Below are 21811 nucleotides of genomic sequence, written 5' to 3'. Positions count from 1 at the left end.
GTTTAAATGGGGATGAAGTCTAAAATGAAACACTCTGGGTTTGAGCTAATAACTGTCTGTCTTGGAAGTTTTGCCTTGTCTGATGTGAATTTTGTTTATGGGCATCACAGCTGAAACTGAAGAAGTTTACCAGTAATGTGGAAAAAAAAAAGAGAAGTGAAATATCCTACAGGTCGAGTCTGCAGGCCCAACGAACGAGAGCAGGAAATTAAAAAGATTTTACAAGGGTTTGATTTCTGCATGTACCCAAAAAATAGCTTAGAAATAAATGATGTTGAGGTTTAGGCTTCAAACAATAAGATGCAATGAGCTTTTGTGGCTGCCTGTTTTAACAGGTCTCCAAGCAATAAATGATTTCACATGTTATACAAGTTTGGGAAAGTCATGCCTAGTGAAGTGAGATTCATTCAATAAATTGTTATTTATGGTTCTTATAGTGCCCAGAATGTGAAAATTTATAGTCCTTGATCTTTGGGCAGAAGAGGTTGCCATTTTTCAACACAGAAAGTGATGCTACCAGCAATGAGGAAACAGCAGTAAAGTTCTGAATGACAGGACTGTCAGGTTGCCTTGGTTAGATATGTGCATGTAGGTTTGGGATTTTTTTTCCAATAAATTGTTTTCCTGCTTGAAATTGGGGGAATAAATCCCTGTGGCTATTTGCTCATCTTCAAAAATGAATTTGAATCTGCCAGTGACCTTTCAGTATTTTGCTTTCCATGAACAGTCAAGAAGACAACAGAGAAATAAAGCTAAGAATAGAGAAACTTCAAGTAATAATAATAACTCAGAAAGAGGTAACTTAAAGCTCCAATTCCTTAAACATCTGCTGAAGGAACAACTGAGATGATATGTCCCATCCCAGTTCCAATCCCCATCCCATCTGGGAGCCCCTGTTTACATTCCCAGCTTTCTGCCTGTTCACCCCAACTCTGAAACAATCCCGTGACTGCCATCTGCAAAGGGAGAGCTGCTCTAGTGCAGTCCTCTGGGGTTTGAAAGGCTAGGCAGCAGATGCAAAATCAGAGGGTTCTGGGGCTCGGGGAACATTGGCGTTGCTGCAGGCTCAAAGGTAGCAACAGAAAATAAATAGAAAGCAAACATTGGAAGAAAAATATTTCTCTGCTTGTTTTAGTTTTATGCTGGAGAAACAAATTTGTGAACATGTTTGTTGAGGAGGTGATGTATCCATGCCTGTGAGAAGTTTCTTTGCCTTTTCCCCTGAATGTTTGGAGAGGGGGAGAGGAAGGCCTTGGGCATCTCAGTGTCCCTTCGTTATAACCCCATTTTTTTATAAATAAAAAACACTCTTGTTGTAATCCAGTATATTGTGAAGGACTCTGAGCATATTTTGTTTCCATTTCGCATGCGAGTCCAGTCCAACACCAGCTGGAGTCAGTGGGAGTGTTTGGATGAGGCTTGTCTTTTGCTGTGAGTCTAAATCTTAGATACCCCTTTCAATGGCCATTCTGAAGCTTTAGGGGCTGTGAAAGGCTTCTACAGAGTCCCTGCTCTTGTAAAAGACAAAATAACTTTTCATTTTTGTGAATTTTTTTTTTATATGAGATATTTCAGCTATTTCTCAGTGAAGCAGGAGCATGGGCCTCAAAGAAAAAAATCTCTGTTGACAGCAATGTGTTTTATGCTCCTAAACCATCTAGACAAGCTTGGAAATGTACCCCAAGGTGAAGGTGGGCCAGGTGTTTCTCTAAGTGGCAGTGCAAGCTCAGGAAGTCCTCCCTCCTGCTCCCCTTGTTTGCTCCTGCCCTACGTCCTGCATCACGCTCTCCCTCACCCAGGAGGCTGTGCTGGCCCAGCCGCAGTAGGAGCTACTCATTTTGCAGAGTTTCTCCAAACCAGGTAGGTCCCTTGGCCAGGTCACACCAGGAGCTCCTGTGCTGGGAGAGGAGCCGAGCAAGGTGCTGGGGCTGAGGTGGGCAGGAGCATTAGGATGGGCACACTTCAGGGTGGTGTTACCACTGGAAGGTGCCTGTCATGCACCATCCTTATGTGTGAGCCAGCTGAATTTACAGCATCTCATGAGGTATTGTAAATTTGTGAATAAACCCACAAGTTTTCACCTGTGTGCGAGAGAGATCTGAGGGAATGAGGCTGAGGCAATGCTGGATGACAGTGAACTTCAGTGCAGCTAAAGCTCCTGCACATCAGTGTCTTCCTCCCTTAGGGATAGCCACAGCTGACTTTATCTTCCCAAGGAGAGTTTTTCCCCTCCGTGTTTCTCTGTCCCTCTGCCAGCACACATCCCCTGGCCCAACATGGACCAGCAGTCCTTCAGCTGGTGTTCTGCAGGGCCCCTGAAACCCTCCTCTGCAGTTCTCGCCCCATGAAGTCAAGTCTGTTGCAAGCAGAAGATAGGCACCTATGAGGTGGGAAGACTTTATCCTGTTAAGGATAAAAAACTTTTATCATGTTAAGGACAAAAACCTCCCTACCCCCTCCCCAAAGTATTTTGGACTGCCAGGAGGAATCTGTCTTCTAGCACAACTGTAGAAAGTCCAGGCAGATCCCAGACCTGACCAAAGGTTATGGGCTCCAGACAGAAACACTGACTAATACAGGACAGAAGCATAAATATGTAAATACTGGGGGAAGTCATCCCGCAGGCATGTCTCTGTTAACTTTGTGGAGGAAAAGGGGACCAGAGTGTACTTGTGTTCAAGGGCAAAGGCTTTCAGAGCAAACAATGGCATTTCCCTAATCTCATGGACAGACAGCTTGGGGCTGCCCCTCTTACGCCTGGGATGTTCAGGGACCGTTGGCACTTGTCCTCCTACTTGAGTCTGTTGTTCTGGGAGTCGTGAGGCCATGCTAGAAAGCAGCAGTCGGCATTTAAGAGGCAGCCTGGTCCCTGTCTCTCAGTGCCTACCTAGAAAAACAGTATTAGGGATCCTTTACTCTAGCAAACAAAATCATAGCAAGTTAAAATATGCAAATTTAAATAGGAGATCAGTGGAAATGGTTTAGTAGTAAGAGTGAACTATTGTTCCTCAGCCCTGTAACAAGGTTAAGTGGAAAAGCAAAAGTAGGTAAACTTTTGGGCAGATTACTGAAGTGAAAGCTCATTCCCTATTTCCTTATTGTTTATTTTTTATTAGCAAAAGTAGGATATCATTTGTACAAACAGCGACGACAGGCCTGACCAGGACCACCTGCTGCCTGGGAATGCTCCTTTCCAGTAGTCTGTCATATCGTAACACCTGTAAAGTCTGCCAACCTGCAGTTTAAAAGGTAAAAACGTGTGTGTTTAGGACAAAGAAAGTGGGCTCTGTAAACAGACAGTGAGCTTTGGCCAGTAATAAAGATTTCCTTTACCTTCCCTTGTCACAAAAACCTCCATAAAAAAGGTGAGAGAAATTTGATGACAAACACATGCCAGAAACCAGGTTGTGAGGGAGAATTTACAGTTGCTAGTCTCTAACTGTACCATTTCTGAGCACAGGCTATAGGAGACACAACTATGTCTTCCCTTGGTCACATCTGGCACAGCCCTGTATTGAGCTCTATATCTATTTTTTTGTCTTAGGGAAAACTTTTTTTAGTTATCAGCTCTGCATTGAAGAAGGAGCTGTTTAAAGATGCAAGCTACTGTACTTGTGGAATGTGTAATAGCTCCCAAATCTTCTGTCTAAACCCAGGAGAAATATGGATGGCTGACATTTCTTCTGGTATTTTTTTTTATACAAAGATCTTGAATAGCTTTCTTAATACTGTCAGGATTATTATGCTTGTCTGGTCTGACATGCTGAACAGAAGCTAGAGAATTTCTTCCACTAATTTCTGCAGTGGAAGGAATGAGCCCTTGTATAATTATCCAATATGTATCATGCCTAGTAGACAGAATTTATTCTACAGCAAAAACATCCATTTCTCATGTAAGTAACCAGAGAGTTTCCATTTTGTCCAGTGAGAGCCAGATCAGTCCCCACTAAGGAGTGATTTAGAACCTGCAGACCACCCCTGCTTTACCTAAGAGACAACAGCTGCCTTTGTCTTTTATAAAAGAAGCATCCTCTAGAGGCTGCCTGAGACTCTGTTACCTACCCTGCAATTGCTTTCCTTTTGTGGGGCTTTGGTTTATCTCACACTGCTTGCACTATGAAGCATCACTCTGTAGAAACATATATACTTTAAAAAAAAAACTTAAACCTTCTATAACATAAGGTATTCAATGTGATGTGAAATTGGTGGTTTAAGGTAACTAGCAGAGCTGTCTCAAGATTTTTGAAAGAAATTTTGCACTTTATTCTCCCCTCTCAAGAGTTATTTACATTTTGTACCACTTTGATTACATTTCTCTGGGACTCAGATTGTGCGATGACTGATGCCAACAGAGGAGCTATATGTGGACAGTCAGAAGATGTGTGTCAGGCAGAAAAGACAGCCCAAGAAACAAAATGAACTTTCTAAGTCTCTGGCTTGTTTAAGATTCTGCAGTCACAGAGAAAAGCAATCTAATAATGGCATTTTTAATTAAGAAGGGTAGAGCTTGTATGATTTTCCTTTTCCTTCTTTCCTTCTGCCCTTTTGTCCAGTGGTATTTATTCATGTCACTTCAGGCTTTGGCCAACGCTCTACAGTGGGAAAACATAATTTTCCCCCTTGTGATTTGCGCAACAAAATTCTCTCTCCTTTCCCCTTCCCCATGAAAGGGAATGGGATAAGAAGACGACCATGTTGTTTGATAATTCTCTTCTGCGTTGCTAATTGGCATAATAACCATATGTCAGTAAGTTGCAACATTTTCCTAACTCGGTCTTTAGCTCCCCGCAAGGGGATTTAGACAAATTCCCTCCTTTCAGCTTTTGAGTGAGAAGGATTAGGGGGTTGAAGCTGTTCCTCTTCTCCTTTGTTACTACCTAGAAAAATTTTTCATCCTACTTTACAGCTGTCACGTTGTTAATAGTGCAATTATTGGCTGAGAATATGAAACCACCAGGGTGAACATTGACAGAACTTGTGGGAGCAAAGGTCCCAGTGTGGAAAGAACAAGTAGTTAACACCCCTCTGGATAACCTGGACCAGAACCCATTTTGTTAAGGACTTATGCTAAGAAACTGTCCTGCAGAAAGGTACTGGGTAAGCCTGTAGGCACTAAGGATAACTTTCCACTTTCAAGTGCTAGGGTTTTTTCTTGTAACCACCTGACAAAGCTTGGGGAGGTGGCTGATGTGTCAAAGCAATGACTTTTTGCCAAAAATCCCATTTGCTTGAGCTTTGTGGACAGTATGGTTGAACGCCAGTTGCTTGAAAAGCCAAGTCCTCATTCTGAAGGGCATTTTGCATGTCTCTGTCTCCAGGGGCTTTCATGTGCCTCTGTTATGTACAAGTGCATGGGAGCGAAAAATTATGTCTTTGTTAAAACCACATTCACCTTTAATCAACTTTTCTCTGCTTTCTTTTACATTAAGTTCTTCAAAGCTATTTTCAGGGAGAGAGATCTGACAGTGCATTCTCTGGCCTACAGCTCTTGGCTCTATGTGACGCAACATTTATCTGTGCCATGAGCCAGGGTTGTGCTTTCCAAGTTATCTGTGGGACCTCAGACTGTCACTCAGATGTTGCAGGAAGTTGGGAGCTGGATTCTGAAAACTCAGCTCTTAATGAAGTAAAATAATTTACTAATTTGTGTGAAGTAATGATAACTTTTGGAAATTTTCTTAAAATATCTGTCTTCCAATGTCTGGATGAAAAAAACAAAAAGAAAGCTTCCTTTATAGTCAAAACGAACCCTGCACTCACTTCTTTGAGAATATCCCCTAATGAGTTGTGTAATTATAAAACATTGAAAATCTGAATTACTTTAACAGACTGACAAATCCAGCGGCTTTAAAATAGTCATATTTCAGTCCATCTCTATTTAGCTAGGAGACATTGTCCCAGCAGGGCAGACAGCTATCAGGTGCTGGCTGCTCCTGCTGTCACCTCCTGGCTGCACTACGGCATCCTAACATACCTGCTCTTTCCTTAAGCCACTGACCATAAATTGCAGTTGGGTACACATTGCTGCAGCAGCCATCCTACATAACAACATGGGCTGCCAGGAGCATCACAGGTAAATCTTTGGTCTCTTTGTTGTCATCTTAGAAAATACTAAAATTTAAGTTGCTTGCTTTTAGCATGTAACTTAGCACAGTGCCCAGTGTATCAAAATATCACCTGAAGTTATATGACGTTCTCTGTTCTGGTATGATGGGACATTTATGGTGACAGAAGAGCTTTTCTGTCTATGTGCTTCTGAATGACCTTTCATGGGGGAGCTATGAAAAGATAGGCAAGCACCATGACAGACCCTCAGCCCTTCTGCTCTACGTTGCCTGGTGTTGTGGGGACGTGTTCAGGTAATAGCAGTGAGGCTGCTGATGCAACCATACTGGTAGGATAAGATAGCAAAAGGCAGGAGAGAATATTGCAAGCTTAAGCTAAAGGGAATGTGGTCAGAGCGGAGCTTACGGATGAAGATGTTGCCCACTAAGTTTTACATAAAATATGATAAGGACGTACCAGAAATGGGACACAGACGATGATGCAAACTGCTGGGAAAGTCTTCTCCATGAATTGTACTTGTTGACATGGCAGAACGGCAAACCATGGCTCCATGAATTAAAGTCGGAGAAAACAAGTCCAGAACCTGGGTTTTAACCACTGTGTTTATCATAAAAAATCTTCTACCTGGAATCATCAGTAGCACAGAGAAATTGGTGCCTGAGATCTCTGTAACTCACTCACTCAGTAGTCAATGGAGTCTGTCCCAAAATTAGTTGCATCACTGGTGCCCAGCTGATAAGGAACTGCAGCACTGCTTTCACCAGACGGGTGAGGCAATATTGTGATTCCTTTATGAGAACTTTATGAGCTTGGCTTTTCTCAGACTGCTCTGTAGAAAGCACCAGATAAAACCTGAAGTGTGACTCATTTCTGCCAAAACAAGGTTTGGGTTTGGCTTGTTTTCATAGGGGGAAAAAACACCATTTGAGGGATGTGAGGGTTAAGTAGCTGTGCTCTTTGAGTTGTAAGCATAGTTAAAAAGATTCTGCAAAGGACGGTAACATAATTGGACTGATGTGATGTGGAAAATATGCATTTCCTCCTCAGTCTGTGCCCCTCTCTCTTGTCAGTGTTATCGCTGAGGTTTTGTTTGCACTCCATGAGATATCACAAAGGTCACCTGCAGCAAACATGTCAGCATTCAAGTTTGGGGAGCCACCATGACTTGACTCTGCCTTTCACCCGTGGCAAAAGCATGGTTAGGTTCTCACTTTTGTGCCACTTTTTGCTGCAATGTGGAGGAAGCCTGGCTCGGGAGGTGAGGAAGAAGCGGATGGACCCTGGAGGCTGATGGGCACAGTGAATAGCAGTGGTCCTGGTTTGCTTAAACCAGACACCCACCCTGGGAAAAGTTCATCTCTTGAATAATATTTTTCCTTTGTCAAGCTCCTCTGTGGAGTGAGGAATTTCTACCTGCTTCTGGACCGAGTTGTTAGCTCACTGCTAAAACTGGGTAATACATGTTACAGTCCATCACAGACAAGGGAGATCTCTCATTTGTGCTTTAGAGAGCTCTTTACTCAGTTGCAGAGATTGACAGTAGCAGCATTTGTTGTAGCGTATAATGATTAAGTTATGAAATGTTCAGAACTGGCTGCTGCGTTTGGGTTTGCCCCAATGTGGTTTAACCCCAGCCAGCAACCAAGCACCACACAGCTCCTCGCTCACTCCCCCCATGGTGGGGTCGGGAAGAGAATCAGAAGGGTAAAAGTGAGAAAACTCATGGGTTGAGATAAAGACAGTTTAATAAGTAAAGCAAAAGCCACGCACACAAGCAAACCAAAACAAGGAATTCATTCACCACTTCCCATTGGCAGGCAAGAGTTCAGCCATCTCCAGGAAAGCTGGGCTCCATCATGTGTAACGGTTACTTGGGATGACAAATGCCATAACTCTGAATGTTTCCCCTTTCCTCCATCTTCCCCCAGCTTTATATATTGAGCATAACATCATATGGTATGGAATATCCCTTTGGTCACTTGGGGTCAGCTCTCCCAGCTGTGTCTCCTCCCAACTTTTTGTGCACTCCCAGCCTGCCCGCTGGCGGGGCGGTGTGAGGAGCAGAAGAGGCCTTGACTGCTGAGTGACAACCAAAACACCAGTACACCATCAACACCATTCTCATCCCAAATCCAAAACATAGCACTATGCCACCTGCTAATAAGAAAGTCAACTCTGTCCCAGCTGCAATCATGACAGGCCTGAATGAACTTGGCTCACTGTGATGCTCACATGAATGATATGTGTTCCCCGCTCTTGTGATCACATTTACATTAGGGAATTCCCTATTTTATTTAGATGCTAGGAACAGAGCTTTCTATTGGCAGGTCTCCCTGACATCAAGAGAAAAGATAACCTAAAATATGAACGTACAGGTTTGTCCATATTTCCTGAAAAGAAGGATGTCAGGTATTAATACAGTATTAGCTGCATACTTTTGTCCAACTACTAAAGACCTCATGTTGTGACTCTTAGTTTACCTCTTACTTAAGTGTTTGATTTAAAAAATAAATCACAATGCAGAATATTACTCTGCCTTTTACAGCCTAAGCTCACTCAATTTTCCATGTAATATGCACCCAATACTTTGATATTAAATATCTCATTGATTATTCTAGAGAAATGTCAGATTTAGTAACAGGAAATTTGGAAAGTTCAGAACCCTCTTTTGAGTCATGTATGCAACTACTCAATCCTGAACTTCCTGTAACTACCTAGGTTTTCACAGATTTACGTGAAGGTCAAGTGAGGAGAGGTGCCTTGGCAGCGGTAGGGGAGTCCTCCTCCTTGTGTACCCTTACATGGAGGTGGGCCCATTGCAGAAGGATTCTGCCACAGGGAATTCTCAATCCAGGAGGTTGAAATGTAATTATTTCATTAAAAAATAAATTAGATTATTAAAAGTTAATAAATATCTTATTAATGTATTAAAATGAAATTAAAATTAGTAAATAGCTTAAAAAAATTGCAGTCTCTACTTCCAAACCACCTTATAAAGGCTTGAAGAATTCTCTGTAGTTTGCTTTACCCCTGAAGGGCTTCTAGAAAAGTAAAAAATTATTCAAATTTCAGAAGCTGAAACATGCCTTGCTGATGAGAAGGGCTGACTTTACAGCCATTCAGACAGCACTCTTTTCCACAGCAGTCAGGGCACTCACGGTTCAAAGGGGCTATCATGTCTTCTGTGAGTACTTGTAGGCTGATCTGATTAAAATAGAAGTGGAAAAATAAAAGGTCTTTAAGGCTTCATTTCAGCAAAGTATTCCAGCACAATGAAAATAAATTAAGGCTGAAACTTGTACTGAAATACTTTGCTGAATCAGAGCCTAAAACAGTATTTTTCCTGCCCCCTCATGCTTTGTTTTAATTGGTGAAGCCAAGCGTGAACTGACTATACTTCCTGCCGCTCTGTAATCATTAGAAATAATTTTTCTAATAGTGTCCAGATAAATTACTGTATTAGAATTAATTTGAGTTGAACAGTAATAAGCCGAGCACAGATTCTGGTGTTTGTTTTGACCATAATCTTCTGTCTCTCACATAAAGGTAAATATAAACATGGAGGATACTTGTCTTTTGGGTTTGAAAATTATTCCTGATAGAAATTGTGGTCTTGTGTCTCTCTGCTTATCAGCAGGCTGTGCGCAGTGGGGGAAGAGAGAAGCAGTACAGAAGTGGCTGAAGTGTACGAGCAGTGGTTATATTTGATTTGCTTTTGTACCATGAACAGGCTTCAAGCCTCTGTCACACACCTTCAGCTGTGCCGGTGTCTGATCTTCCCTCCTGCAGCTGCAGCCCTGCTCAGCATCTCTGGTACCAAATGTGGATGGGTAATTGGCATCAGACAGCCTCATGGTCCTTCCATCTGCCTATAGCAACAGGGAGGAACAAGTTCAGGGGTCTAATAATTTGGTCGCATGTGTGTGACAGAGTTTTATCCATGTTCATATCAAATTGTTTTCCCTGGTCCTTGTGTTGTTCAGCCCAGCCAGTCACTCTCTTGTCCTTTAGTTTTGCATCCCAGCCTGTTTGCCCTCAATTCATGTTTCCTTTTCACCTGCTTGCCAGGCTTATTTTCTCTTCTCGCCTCCCAGTTCTGCCTCACAGGTCTTATTTTTACCCTTTTGCATTTAATTCACTCTCTTCCCTTCCCTTCCTTCCTTCCTTTCCTTCTCTTCCCTTCCTTAGGGTTCCTTGCAGGATGAAGATGATTTTCATCTCCTAGATGAGCTTCCCAATTCTCTGTGTAGCTCAGGGCTACAATGGAAAGGAAGGTGCTGAAATGCTGCTTAGTGCGAACAATTTCTTCTGAATAAATTAGCAGGTAAATAAGTCCCTTTTTAGTGTGCACAAAAATATTATTTTAAGATGGTTTCTGACATAACCAAATGAGAGTGAGTTTAGACATCACTGGTAGAAGTCCTTGGCACACTGGGCACTCCCTCCTGCCAGCCTTCAAGTCCTTGCCCCCAAAACATGCCACCCTTTCACAGAAAAGGGCAGCAAATATTTTTTATGTAACCAAATAACACATTTTTTTTTATCTGGCATTGGAAGCAAACTGGTCTGATGCCAAGGAAGGCGGCTGGATCAGCTGACCTCCTGATGTCTCTTACCACCTGAATTACTATATGATTCTATATAATCTTGTCTGAAATTGGAAAACAAAATAGTTATCCAGAAGCAGACACACAACCTTAAAAACTTCAGTGAAAACAAGTTAAATTTTGAATCCCGATGATGTGAAAACAGTGCCTTACAAATGTAAGCAGTCCTACAAATAGGCAGGTCTCCCAGAGCCATCGGTAATTGCAGGCCCGTATCATGCAGACGTGAACACACGGAGGTGGTCTTTAATCCCTGATCAGCGCTGATGTTACCCCTGTGTCGCTGATGTTACCCCTGTGTCGAGGCTTAGCTCCAGCCAGCAACAAAGAACCACGCTGCTGCTCGCTCACTCCCCCCTTGGTGGGGGGGCAGGGGGAGAAGCGGAAGAAAAAGGCAAAACTCGTGGCTTGAGATAAAGGCAGTTTAACAGAACAACGGAGAGAGGAAAACAACAACAATAGTACTGATACAGAAATATACAAAACACAATGTACCACCGCTCACCGACCAGAACTCGGAAGAGCCCCAGCCTGCTCCCAGGTGTTGATTCCTACCCCTGCCCTGGCCAGTTCCCCCAGCTATAGACTGAGCACGAAGTCACACGGAATCGAATACCTGTTTGGCTAGTTTGGGTCAGCTGTTTTGGCTGTGTCCTGTCCCAGCTCCTTGTGAAAATTAACTGTATCCCTGTTGGAACCAGGACACCGTGACAGCTTCGCTTCTCAAAAACATCTCAATTTCAGCTTCGCTTCTGTATTAGTTTACAAGAACAAAGGTATTTATTGCATCATGTTGTTATCCCATATGCTTCCTGCAGTCGTCTTCTGCCATGGCCTCCTCTCCAACCCTCTCTGCATCCGATGCTGCGCCTCTGAATGAGTCTGTTGTTCCTGAGCCGTGTGCTTGCACGTTCCTGAACTTGGGGCCGCAGCCGTGCAGTCAGATGGCTCCACCGCCGTGTTCTCATTTCCTCTAGCAAGCACTCACATGATTTTATTTTGAAATGTTCACAGGGAATGTGTTCATGCTAAGAAGCTGCAGAATCATGTCATTTCTTTGGTTTGAGTTGAAAGAGAGGACTTTTAAGATTTTTGCCCTTTTAAATGTCCTAGAGTGGTAACAGAGAAACAATCAGCAATAATATTGCATAGGAAAAAACACTATCAAGTCTGACACTTTTACACTGACTAGAAAACTGGAGATGTCCTGCACCACAGACTTTCTTGAATTCTCATTTTATTCCTCCCTGCCCTATTGGGTGAGTAGTTGGTGGTATCCGGGTTAATGAAATGTGTCCTTACGGCACAGCAGCCCCAGGAGTGAGGCACAAGCCATTGATCTGGGGGGCTCCAGGGGCACACAGACTCAGAAGCAGCATGCCTGGGGGCCAAGGGGGCTTACTGGAGATGAGCACCCACACTGTGGAGCACGGAGAAAGTGGTAACATCTCCCTGCTGTCAGCCAGCTCTTCTGACAGGTTGAGGATTCTCAGGGGCTTGCTTTAAAAGTAGGAATGCTGCAGGAGCTGATTACAGCAAGACAGCTGGAGTATGGAAACTGTCACTTACAATACTGATATGTTTTCATTTATATCTTGTCCCTGATGCTGTTATTTAGTCTTATCCACCTGAATAAAAGTGCTGCTATTATTTATTCTTTCTTATGCACACAGAGAAACCTTTATCTTTTCAGAGCTTGGGTGTGTATTGTATCTGGCATAGCACAGTTCTGCTCCGAATTACTGCCTGCGCAGCAACAGCAATGCAATATGCACTCCATCTCCCACCCAAACTGGAGCAGTCTGCTACAATTTTTACTTTCTTTTTCTCTTTACTTGATGCTTTTGAAGCTTTCTGCTTTGTCCTTCCCTCCGCTTCTGCAGTCCATGTGTGCTGCAGGGGAGATGGGCTGAATCTTTGGCCCTGTAGCCTTTTCCCAGAGTCTTTTCCAGAGTCCTCTGCAATCCCCTCAGACTGTTTTATCTTGCAGAGTTGTCACAGACTTCTCTCTCTCTCTCTCTGACAGAGACTGGAGTTAATCCAGGATCTGGGGAGCCACTTAAAGGTGTAGGAGGGAAGTGTTTTCGCTATGCAGTTCATCAATGGCCCAAGGGTCGGTGCAATCACAGAAAAGCATGGCTGTGACCTGTGACGAGGCACATGGGTGTGTAATACCCACCTGAGTCAAGGTATTACACCTGGGAAGGACGGAGACTCCAGACTCCAACCTCAAGTGGGAGGAAGCTCTCCTGAGCGGATGAAAGGATGTGGGTCAGGGAGGTAACTTGGTCACCAAGCCGTTGTGGGCTGGAGCATGTATGCGTTAACACAGCAGATGAAAGAGTTCAGCAAATGCAGACAGAGTAACATGATTAAATCACCAGGGAGAAATGAGAAACATGAAAAGGTTGTGGAAAAGTAAACATTCCCAGTGGAAACACTTCTTTGTGAATTTACATTTTTTGGCTACATTTCACCATTTGAGGAAGCAGAGGGACCAGATTCTGACGATCAGTCCCAGTCCTGTGCATGGTCCAGAGCATTGGCATAGCATGGAGTTGGCACCAGCCCTGGGGTGACAGAGCTGCTGTGTGGCTTGGCCCCACATGTAAGAGGTTGTCCTCCCTCCTCTTCTGGCTGAGTAAGCTTGTCTGTCCCCTGGGAGAGAAGGAGGAAGGGGAAGGGATATTCTCATCTTCCCCTTCCGTGCAAATGCCAGAATGACTGTGGAGGTACACGAGAGTAGCAAGGTAGGATCAGGGAGCCCGGCCAGCAACTGGCTGGCTGTGCTAAAGGCTTAGTCCTGGACTTAGGAGATGCTCCATGTGTGAGGCTCCCTTGGGTCTGTGAGAAATCGTAGGTGGTAGAAGGGGAAGTGAGAAGGAATGTAACTTTGGCTATTTTTATAGAGAAAAAAGAGTTATCCAGTGTATCTGTGGAGTATTTCCAATGTGCGCAGTATGTGTAACAAATGTGACTTTAATGTTTTATGAGTTGGTGACTTGCAGTATGCAATGAGACATGGTCCTCTGAAACAGACACATCCAGCGCTATTGTCCGCATCGGCAGTGTTCCCCGCAGCCAGGGCTGTCTCCATTCACTGTTCAACAGCGAACAACATGTGTTTCTCAGAATATGGTAATTGTGCTGAGATTAGGTATTAATAACCTAGACTTGGGGTTATTTGTTGGTTGACCAATGCAGAAATTGATAGCAGACAGCCTCCTATCTAAAAGACAGTAAATGTTCTTGTTAAGTCCCGTTAATTTGCTCTTGACATGGGCCTAAACCATGTTCACAAGCAGTCCCCACAATTCAGCTGAGTCACAGCAATGCCTGAAATTCCTGTGTCTTGGCCTTGTGTCTCCACAGCCAAGTACACAACAAGGAAAAGTTTCTATGTGCTATCATGAGAAAATTATTTGGATAACAAAATAGCTCAGAGGAAGATAAATCAACTTTGACTGGGAAAGAAGCATTGTCATCTTTTATCTGTAACGTTAAAAAAAAAAAGATCTCTTCTTCAAGAGAAATTGTGATTAAGAATGTCTCAATAAGACTATATTATCTCATATTAATACTTTCATGGGGAGAAGATCAAACACTGAAGGTTTATTTAATCTAGCGGATAAAAGGCACAGGAAGAACCAAAACTTGGGCAAATTCCAAATAATTTTTAGCAAGTTGATAACCATGGAAAAAAAAATGGAAGGAGAAGTGGTGGATTGCCTGTGTTTGAAGTCAATCGAAACTGGGTGTTTTTCTGAAATTGTTCACTAATTTTGCTTCAGCAGAGTGCAAATTATTGGCATGAGTACAAGCTAATGGGATGAGTTCGGTGGTGTAGGATGTGTAGTATGGCTAGATAATAGCTATACATGTATGTATGTAAGAAAATTCCCTTATCCCACAAAACTTGCAAACACAGTCACCATTTCACAGTAAATTACCGATAGTAGACTTATTCCATGTGTACAGTTACACGTGCATATGGGACAGCCTGTAGCTGACAGAGCAGAGAGATGTGCTGGGTGTAAGAAGGCTGCCTCTGCAGAGACAGAGCACCACAGGCCAGCAGAGTAGCCCACATCTCCAGGCTGGGATGGAAACCTGTGTGTTGGAGGGAAGGAAGGGGTCTCCCGCCAGTGCGGTGCTGGGACCCTGGGCACAGCTGGCCCCATGCTGGATGGCTGGAGCCCTGGGATCATCACAGCATGTCTCCCACTTGTGCGTGACTCCAGCGGCTCTTCCCCTCTGAAGGATGTGACGGTTTATGCTCCTCAGTATGTGATCATACAATGGTTTGGTTCCTTGTGCCCATGTATAAAATTAACTGCATATAGGTAATATAAGAAGTGTTCAGTTACTGTGTTCAGTTCTGGGCCCCTCACTACAAGAAGGACATTGAGCTGCTGGAGCGTGTCCAGAGGAGAGCCACCAAGCTGGTGAGGGGTCTAGAGAACAAGTCATATGAGGAGAGGCTGAGGGAACTGGGCATGTTTAGTTTGGAGAAGAGGAGGCTGAGGGGAGATCTCATTGTCCTCTACAACTACCTGAAAGGAGGGTGTAGAGAGGTGGGTGTTGGCCTCTTCTCCCAAGGGAATAATGACAGGACCAGAGGAAATCGTATGATGTAGTGGCAGGGGAGGTTTAGATTAGATATTAGGAAGAATTCCTTTACTGAGAGGGTGGTCAGGCACTGGAACAGCCTGCCCAGCGAGGTGGTGGAGTCGCCATCCCTGGAGGTATTTAAGGAACATGTAGACATGGCACTTCAGGGCATGCTCTAGTGCCTGAGATTGTTGGTTTGTGTCTGTTTGTGGGGTTTTTTTTGTGGTGGTTTTTGTTTGGTTTTTTTGGGGGTTTTTTTCTGTGGTTGGACTCGATAATCTCAAAGGTCCCTTCCAACCATGAAGATTCTGTGAGTCTGTGTTTTCCAATAGAACGACAGCTAGAGCATGATGCAGTGTTCCTGTAAAACTGCACAAACTAAATGAAAAAACCCACTCTCAAAACCAGCTCTCTGGATTATCAAAACTGCCCTAGACTATTAAAAGTGAAAGTATTTTGAAAATCTAATTTCTTTGACTGTTGCTTTACTTTGTGTGCTTCACACACCTTAAAGAAAATAAATCGTCTTGATCATGATGTCTTTGGGACAACAATCTGACCTTACTTCTCATAAACAAGGACACTGGGACAATGTGTGGGTTGCGCATCTTGAAAGGAAAAACTGGAGTGGACTTTGTTTCCCAGGGTAGGCCTTCCTTTTTCAATTTATGAAACATGCTTCTCATGAATAATAACCTTCTAAAAGGATCTGAACCATATTTTAGAGATTTAAAATGGGGGTTCCCTTACATCCGTCATCTCTGAATTTTACTTTAAGGAATGTATAAACCTCACACTGAAGTGAAAGATGTGTATCCTTCCTAAATATGAATCTTTCAGCTGTGGAAGAGACACAGGCACTTTGCACAAGCAGGAGTTTGGTAACAGCATGGGGGACTCCCTCTGCATGAGCAGTGTCCAGGAGGGAGGGCAGCGGGCCATTCTGGGGACTGAAAGTTTGGAGCAAAAGTTAGGTGGGAGTCAGCCTGAGACGTCTCACAAGGAAAGATTTTCTGAGGCTGAATTTTGAACAACCGTGTGCAGAGCCTTAAAGCGCACAGGCTGAGGGGCTGTCAAGGGTGATGGTGTGACCTGTGGGACGCTGGCAGCACAGAGCAGGGTGCTGCCACAGGACACCCCCCCGGCAATGGCCGCTTGCTGCGTTCAGCTGCTGCCTTGCCCCAGTCAGCTCCCAAGAAAGCTCTGGAAAAGAAACCAGTGTCCTGGGCCACAGCCTGAAGCCTCTCCTAGCGTGGGAATAGCACGCACAAGAGGATGCAGGGGCTGATTTACGTCACAGTGCTGCGTGTAAAACAAGAAGTTACAAAAGGGCATTCTATAGAAAGGAAAAAAATACTAACTGAATATCAGAAGAATGTTTGTTTTCCTGCTTTTAGCTTAACGTGGCTCTTTTTTTAGTCGCTCAGCTAAGATGAGTGAATTTGTAGTAGTTTAAAATGCCACAGAGTCATTAAAGTGAGCTTGAGAAACTGCTGGGAGTCTCTAGCATGCTCCACAGCTCTTCCGAAACACTCCACTATGCTTACTATGGGAGACACTTGAGACCAAAACATGAGACAATGGCAGCACCATTGCCTGCTATAAAAAAAAAATAAATGGAAGAAATGCATCATCTTACACGAAACTTCTGTTGGGCAACATATGTTATAAAAACCTGCTGTGATTGATAGATCTTAAAGGAAACGTCAAGTAAAATGAAAAAACGTCAAGAAATGAATACTGCACATAACAGATTATGTGCAGTAAAAGAGAAGCGTTTTTTTTTCTTCCCCAACCTTTTTTCTCTTTGTCCTCTAATTCTCACTTTTCCCATTCAGCAAACTTCCAAGGTTAATCATTGACAGGAGCAAACAGGTGAAACCTTTCTCCTGGCCGTGGAATGGCCCACAACTAGAAATGCTCGCGAGGGTTATTCCAGCGGACGTCTGATGCCACCTAAAGTCTCCAACACGTCTTGCAGTAAAAGAAATCAGCATTTCTCCCCAGCATTCTCAAGCAGTAACAGCTCTGAAGTTATTAGTTATTTATAGTTCTTTGTGGCTACATTAAGCACAGCAGAAGTTTGCGCTGTGAGAAAATTAGCTCAGTCATGCTAGGCTGGGTAAAAATCCAAATTTCTGTCATCCTCATCCTGCGAGAAGCAGATGTCGTAAGTCAGTCCAAAATCAAAGCTCTTAAATGGAGAGGCTGTCTTTATTCCCCTGATGCTAAAACTAGCTTGGTAATGATGTTCCTTTATTTTTAACATTTGGAGACCATGTGACTGTAAAAGGAAATCAGATTCAGTAGATGGAAGGACAATGTATGCAAAACATTTTCCACAAATGATATCAAGCCTTAATGTTTAGGGGATAAAAATGTATATTTTAGAGTATTCTACTGAGCAGGGTTAATACCTTTATCACTAGAGTTGGTCAATAAGCCCGTTAAAATGTATTATAATAAAAATATGCTGTTGTCACAAAAATATACAAACTGAAAAAATGTGTTGCTTTTACTGCATTTCCTTTGGACTAAGTATTGATTGTTGGTGTTTTTTAACATCTGATTTAGTAGAGTTTTTCTTTGGAATCTTTTTTTCAATTTTATTTTTCATTTTCATTTTCCCTTGCTTATGCATTAGTGCTCAAGATAAGAACATCAGTATTATGTCCTTACTACTGACATGGTCGTAACAGCGAAGAACTGAAGTTGCTTTTGGATTTGAAGTATCATTTGAAGTGGCTGATATTGAGTGCTGTTGGGAAGATTAAACTTCATCTTCTATATCCAAGTGTCTCCTGACTACTAGGATGAAACAAATTGATTCTATTTTTTTGCCTTTAGTTTCAAGCCACCTAGATGCAAGCAGGGGAGGAACCACCAGACTGCTCAGTACAGAAGTGGTAGGGACTGGAAGGGGACCTAAAGTCGGAAGTGATAGAAGGGCAGCCCCTTGGGCACTTGCATTTTAACACACTAAGTTTATCAGCAGGTGGCAGGTCTTCTGGACAAAGAAGAACCTCTGCTAACGTGGTTGTTCCTGTCTCTCCAGCACTCTCTCGAGCTGCTCGCATGCTGTGGTGGCCCTGCTGTACCCCTTCTCCTGGCAGCACACCTTCATTCCTGTTCTGCCCTCATCCATGATTGACATCGTGTGCTGCCCTACCCCTTTCCTGGTGGGACTGCTCTCCAGCTCTCTGCCCAAACTGAAGGAGCTGCCCGTAGAGGAGGTAGGAGCTGGCACCAGAATTGTTTGCCGGGAGTAAAGCTCACCTCACCCTGGAGAGGGCCTGCCATTCGCACATAAATCCTCACGTTTAATTTTTAATCTGCCTCTTTGTTTCTTCTCTGCGTAATTCTCATGGGCAACTGCCTCTTGGTAAACTGCAGTAATTGGTTTAGCCTTCTCTTTATTCTGCCCCTCTTTCCACGCCTGGCACCTTGACAGAGAGAAGTGAATGTTAACCTGGTCAACAAGTAAGTACAGTGTAAATATGCTGATTTGGTCTGATTTTGTTGTACCTAGAACAAGAAGAGGAAGACTTGAAGTGCCATCTGCTATGACACCTATTAATGCCAATGGCAGCTGTGCCAGCACAGAAAATAAAACATTTAAGGCTTTTTTTTTTTTTTACTTCTAAGACTTTGTTAATACTATAATGGAAATCAAATGAGAATTGCACTTCATCAGCTCTTCCAGTAAAATACCACAAAAATACTCAAGGGAACACTCTTCTTACTCATACTAGTTTCCTGTCATTTTTCTATGAAATTTTCTTGTGCTTGCTTTTAAGGCTCTCTGTGCCTCTGGCCTCTGTAAATCTCTGCTCTGTTTTCCTCCCACTTTCTTAACATTGCTCTCCCACATCTTCCCAGCTCCGTCTCTCAGCTTTGGTGCTTCGTTGTCATTAGCGTTTCACACCTTTGCCCTTCAGAAGCCTTGCTGCCTCAAATGATACCGTTTCCTTTAAACCCTTCTGAAACACTTTTCATCTGCACATTAACAGAAATGGTTGGAATCATAGAATTGCAGGGGTTGGAAGGGACCTTAGCAATTACTTGCTCAAGTTTAAGAAAAAAGGCCTGCCTAGCCTTTTTAGCTTTTTTTACATATTAACCTAGTATGAGATGTGTTGTATCTAACTATGTTAAATTAGACTTTAAGCTCTAAAGAATCTAAAGAAAAACTTAATCTTCTTGTTTTAGAAAGCACACAACCTGTTGTTTCACAGTAGGAATTTGATTCATGTTGAGGCTTGAGACCGTTCAGATGATCTTTCGCTATTAAAAGGCAGACACAAATGAATGTTTTCTGTCTCTTCAGATATATTTCACTATAGTGTTTTCTTTTCTTTAGGCTTTGATGGTTAACCTGGGATCTGATCGTTTCATCAGACAGGTAAAGTACAGCTCGGAATGTTGCCATGCAGTCTAGCAAGCTGTTTACCCCTATAGTATGTTTAGGTTTCTTTCATTAGAGATATTTGGCAAGAATTGTGCAGTGGGAAAGAGATTAGAAAAAAAAAGTGCTCATTTTCTGTTTCACCTGCAAATAAGTACTTCCCCTCAGGTATGCCAAAGGGATTGGGGCTGTGACTGTCAGAAAAAATCAAGAACTGTATTCACAGTGCAAAGCAAACATCCAAAGATAATAACATGATGTTAGCAAGAAAACTCACACTGTTGGAGCTGAAAAGGACAAAAATTGCAAAGAAAAGTTTCTGAGTGAGAGAGGAAAGGTGAAGAATAGTTGAATGTGGTAGGAAAAGCAAGATCCTTGTAAACAGGGAGATGAAGGATCACCATTTCCTGGTAGTAATGTGGCACTAAGTATTTTCAGGGATAACAATCTGCAGGTTAGATGAGTAGACTCTCTTGTATGGTTCCCTGGAAGATATGGCTGGCAAATAGTGGTTGCAGAGCTAAGATTCTTGTGTCTACTCACTTCTGCTGAACCAGCATTAAATAAGATGAAGAGAGCAATAGGGGGAAAACCCAGAAAACAAGATAGACTAGAATATAAGTAAAAACAACTGTCAAAACCCAAAGAAGCTCCCTAAACCCAACTAGAGCACCTGTGTTTACACACAGCTAGTCTTTGCATGATGTGTATTTAGTTAAAAACAACTATTTGGACCCTTTGTCATGTAAAAAGCTGATTCCAAGTCTATATATAGTTTAGCTTGCTCTTCGGATTATCATTCCTGACTTTAATTTCATTAAGAGTGACAAGAAATTTTGTTTAGAAATAAATGATAGTTGCACATAGATTTTCATTATTTTGTTTATGCAGGTATGACAGTAGCAGATACAAAATGCTTTTCTTCTGAATTTTAAACCTTGCAAAAGTATTTGCTGTAGTTACCGCATAGATTAATGTGATCTAAAGAGTATTTTTTTTTCCTCTGTCAGATGGACGATGAAGACACACTATTACCTAGAAAATTGCAAGCTGCTCTGGAGCAGGCTCTAGAGAGAAAGAACGAACTGATAAATCAGGATTCAGATAGTGATTCAGATGATGGTAAGTTCATTTGGAAACAGGGACTTGCATAAACAAGCATGTAGGTAGTATTGTGACTTTCCATCCAGGAGAAAGAAAGATGGGACTCAGTTCTCAAATACCTTTTGCAACATCAGAGATAGTCTCTGAACACCCAGGGAATGGGATTGATAGCATCAACCCACAGCAGTACATCGTCAGCCATCTATTTTAATTTCTTTCTAAATGACATGCAGTCCCATGAGTACCTCTCAACCTTTACTCAAGCAGAGGTCTGCAGTTAACTTGGCCCTGATTCAGTCCAGATAACTATACGTGCTTGGGGGTGTGTCTGGGTTCAGAGCTGCTCTTGGCGCTCAGTCTGTTCAGGGGAGAGAAGCAGGTACCTGCAGAAAATAGTTTCAGTGCAAGAGGGGCTGAGTTGCCTCTGAAGGCTCATATTTCTCCCAGCAATTACAAAAACAGCCCAGGGTGAATTTAAATGCCTGTGGTTAGAAGGTATGAAACAGGCCCCTCTTCAGTTTTTGAAATTTATTTCTACTCATCTGTGTTACATATGTAAAACTATTTTAACATCTTAGAAATGACGAAACCCCAAATTCTACAACATACCCTTTTTGATCAATTCTTGGTAAAGGCTTATTATCCCCAGAGCAAACATTTTAGTTCTGAGTCATTCAGAAGCTTCTCAAGAAAACTTACTCAAGAGTTAAAATATGAGGTATAATTTTGACGAAGCACCCACAAAACTTTTAATTTTCTGAGCCGTTTCCTGAGGATTTTGTATTTCTCGTTGATTCTTGGTTATGAAGCACCCACTACGCAGACCGGCACTCGTGATTATGAAGCTGTTACCCTGATAGCCCAGGGTAACACCCCTGCTACCCCAGCTGATACAATACATCTGACGTATGCCCAGGTCTGCAAGGAGCCGGTGCAGCTCTGTTCAGTAATTAGCATGGCGTCAGTAAACCGCTAGATGACAGTGCCTGGCCCCGTGTGGATGACAACGCTGAGAGCT

General features: G+C 42.9%; 1 protein-coding gene across 1 annotated transcript in view; it reads left to right on the top strand.

Annotated features, from left to right (window-relative positions):
• DENND2B (DENN domain containing 2B) overlaps nt 1-21811 on the top strand; it is a 99229-nt gene that overhangs the window by 74399 nt on the left and 3019 nt on the right. The window contains 3 exon segments of the mRNA XM_074149917.1: nt 18340-18517; nt 19645-19686; nt 20700-20811. Coding sequence (XP_074006018.1) covers nt 18340-18517; nt 19645-19686; nt 20700-20811 — 332 coding nt within the window.

The sequence above is a fragment of the Numenius arquata genome, chromosome 6, assembly GCF_964106895.1.
Source record: "Numenius arquata chromosome 6, bNumArq3.hap1.1, whole genome shotgun sequence".
NCBI classification, from domain to species: Eukaryota; Metazoa; Chordata; class Aves; order Charadriiformes; family Scolopacidae; genus Numenius; species Numenius arquata.
Note: the sequence above shows the minus strand (reverse complement) of the source record. Positions and strands in the feature narration are given on the sequence as shown.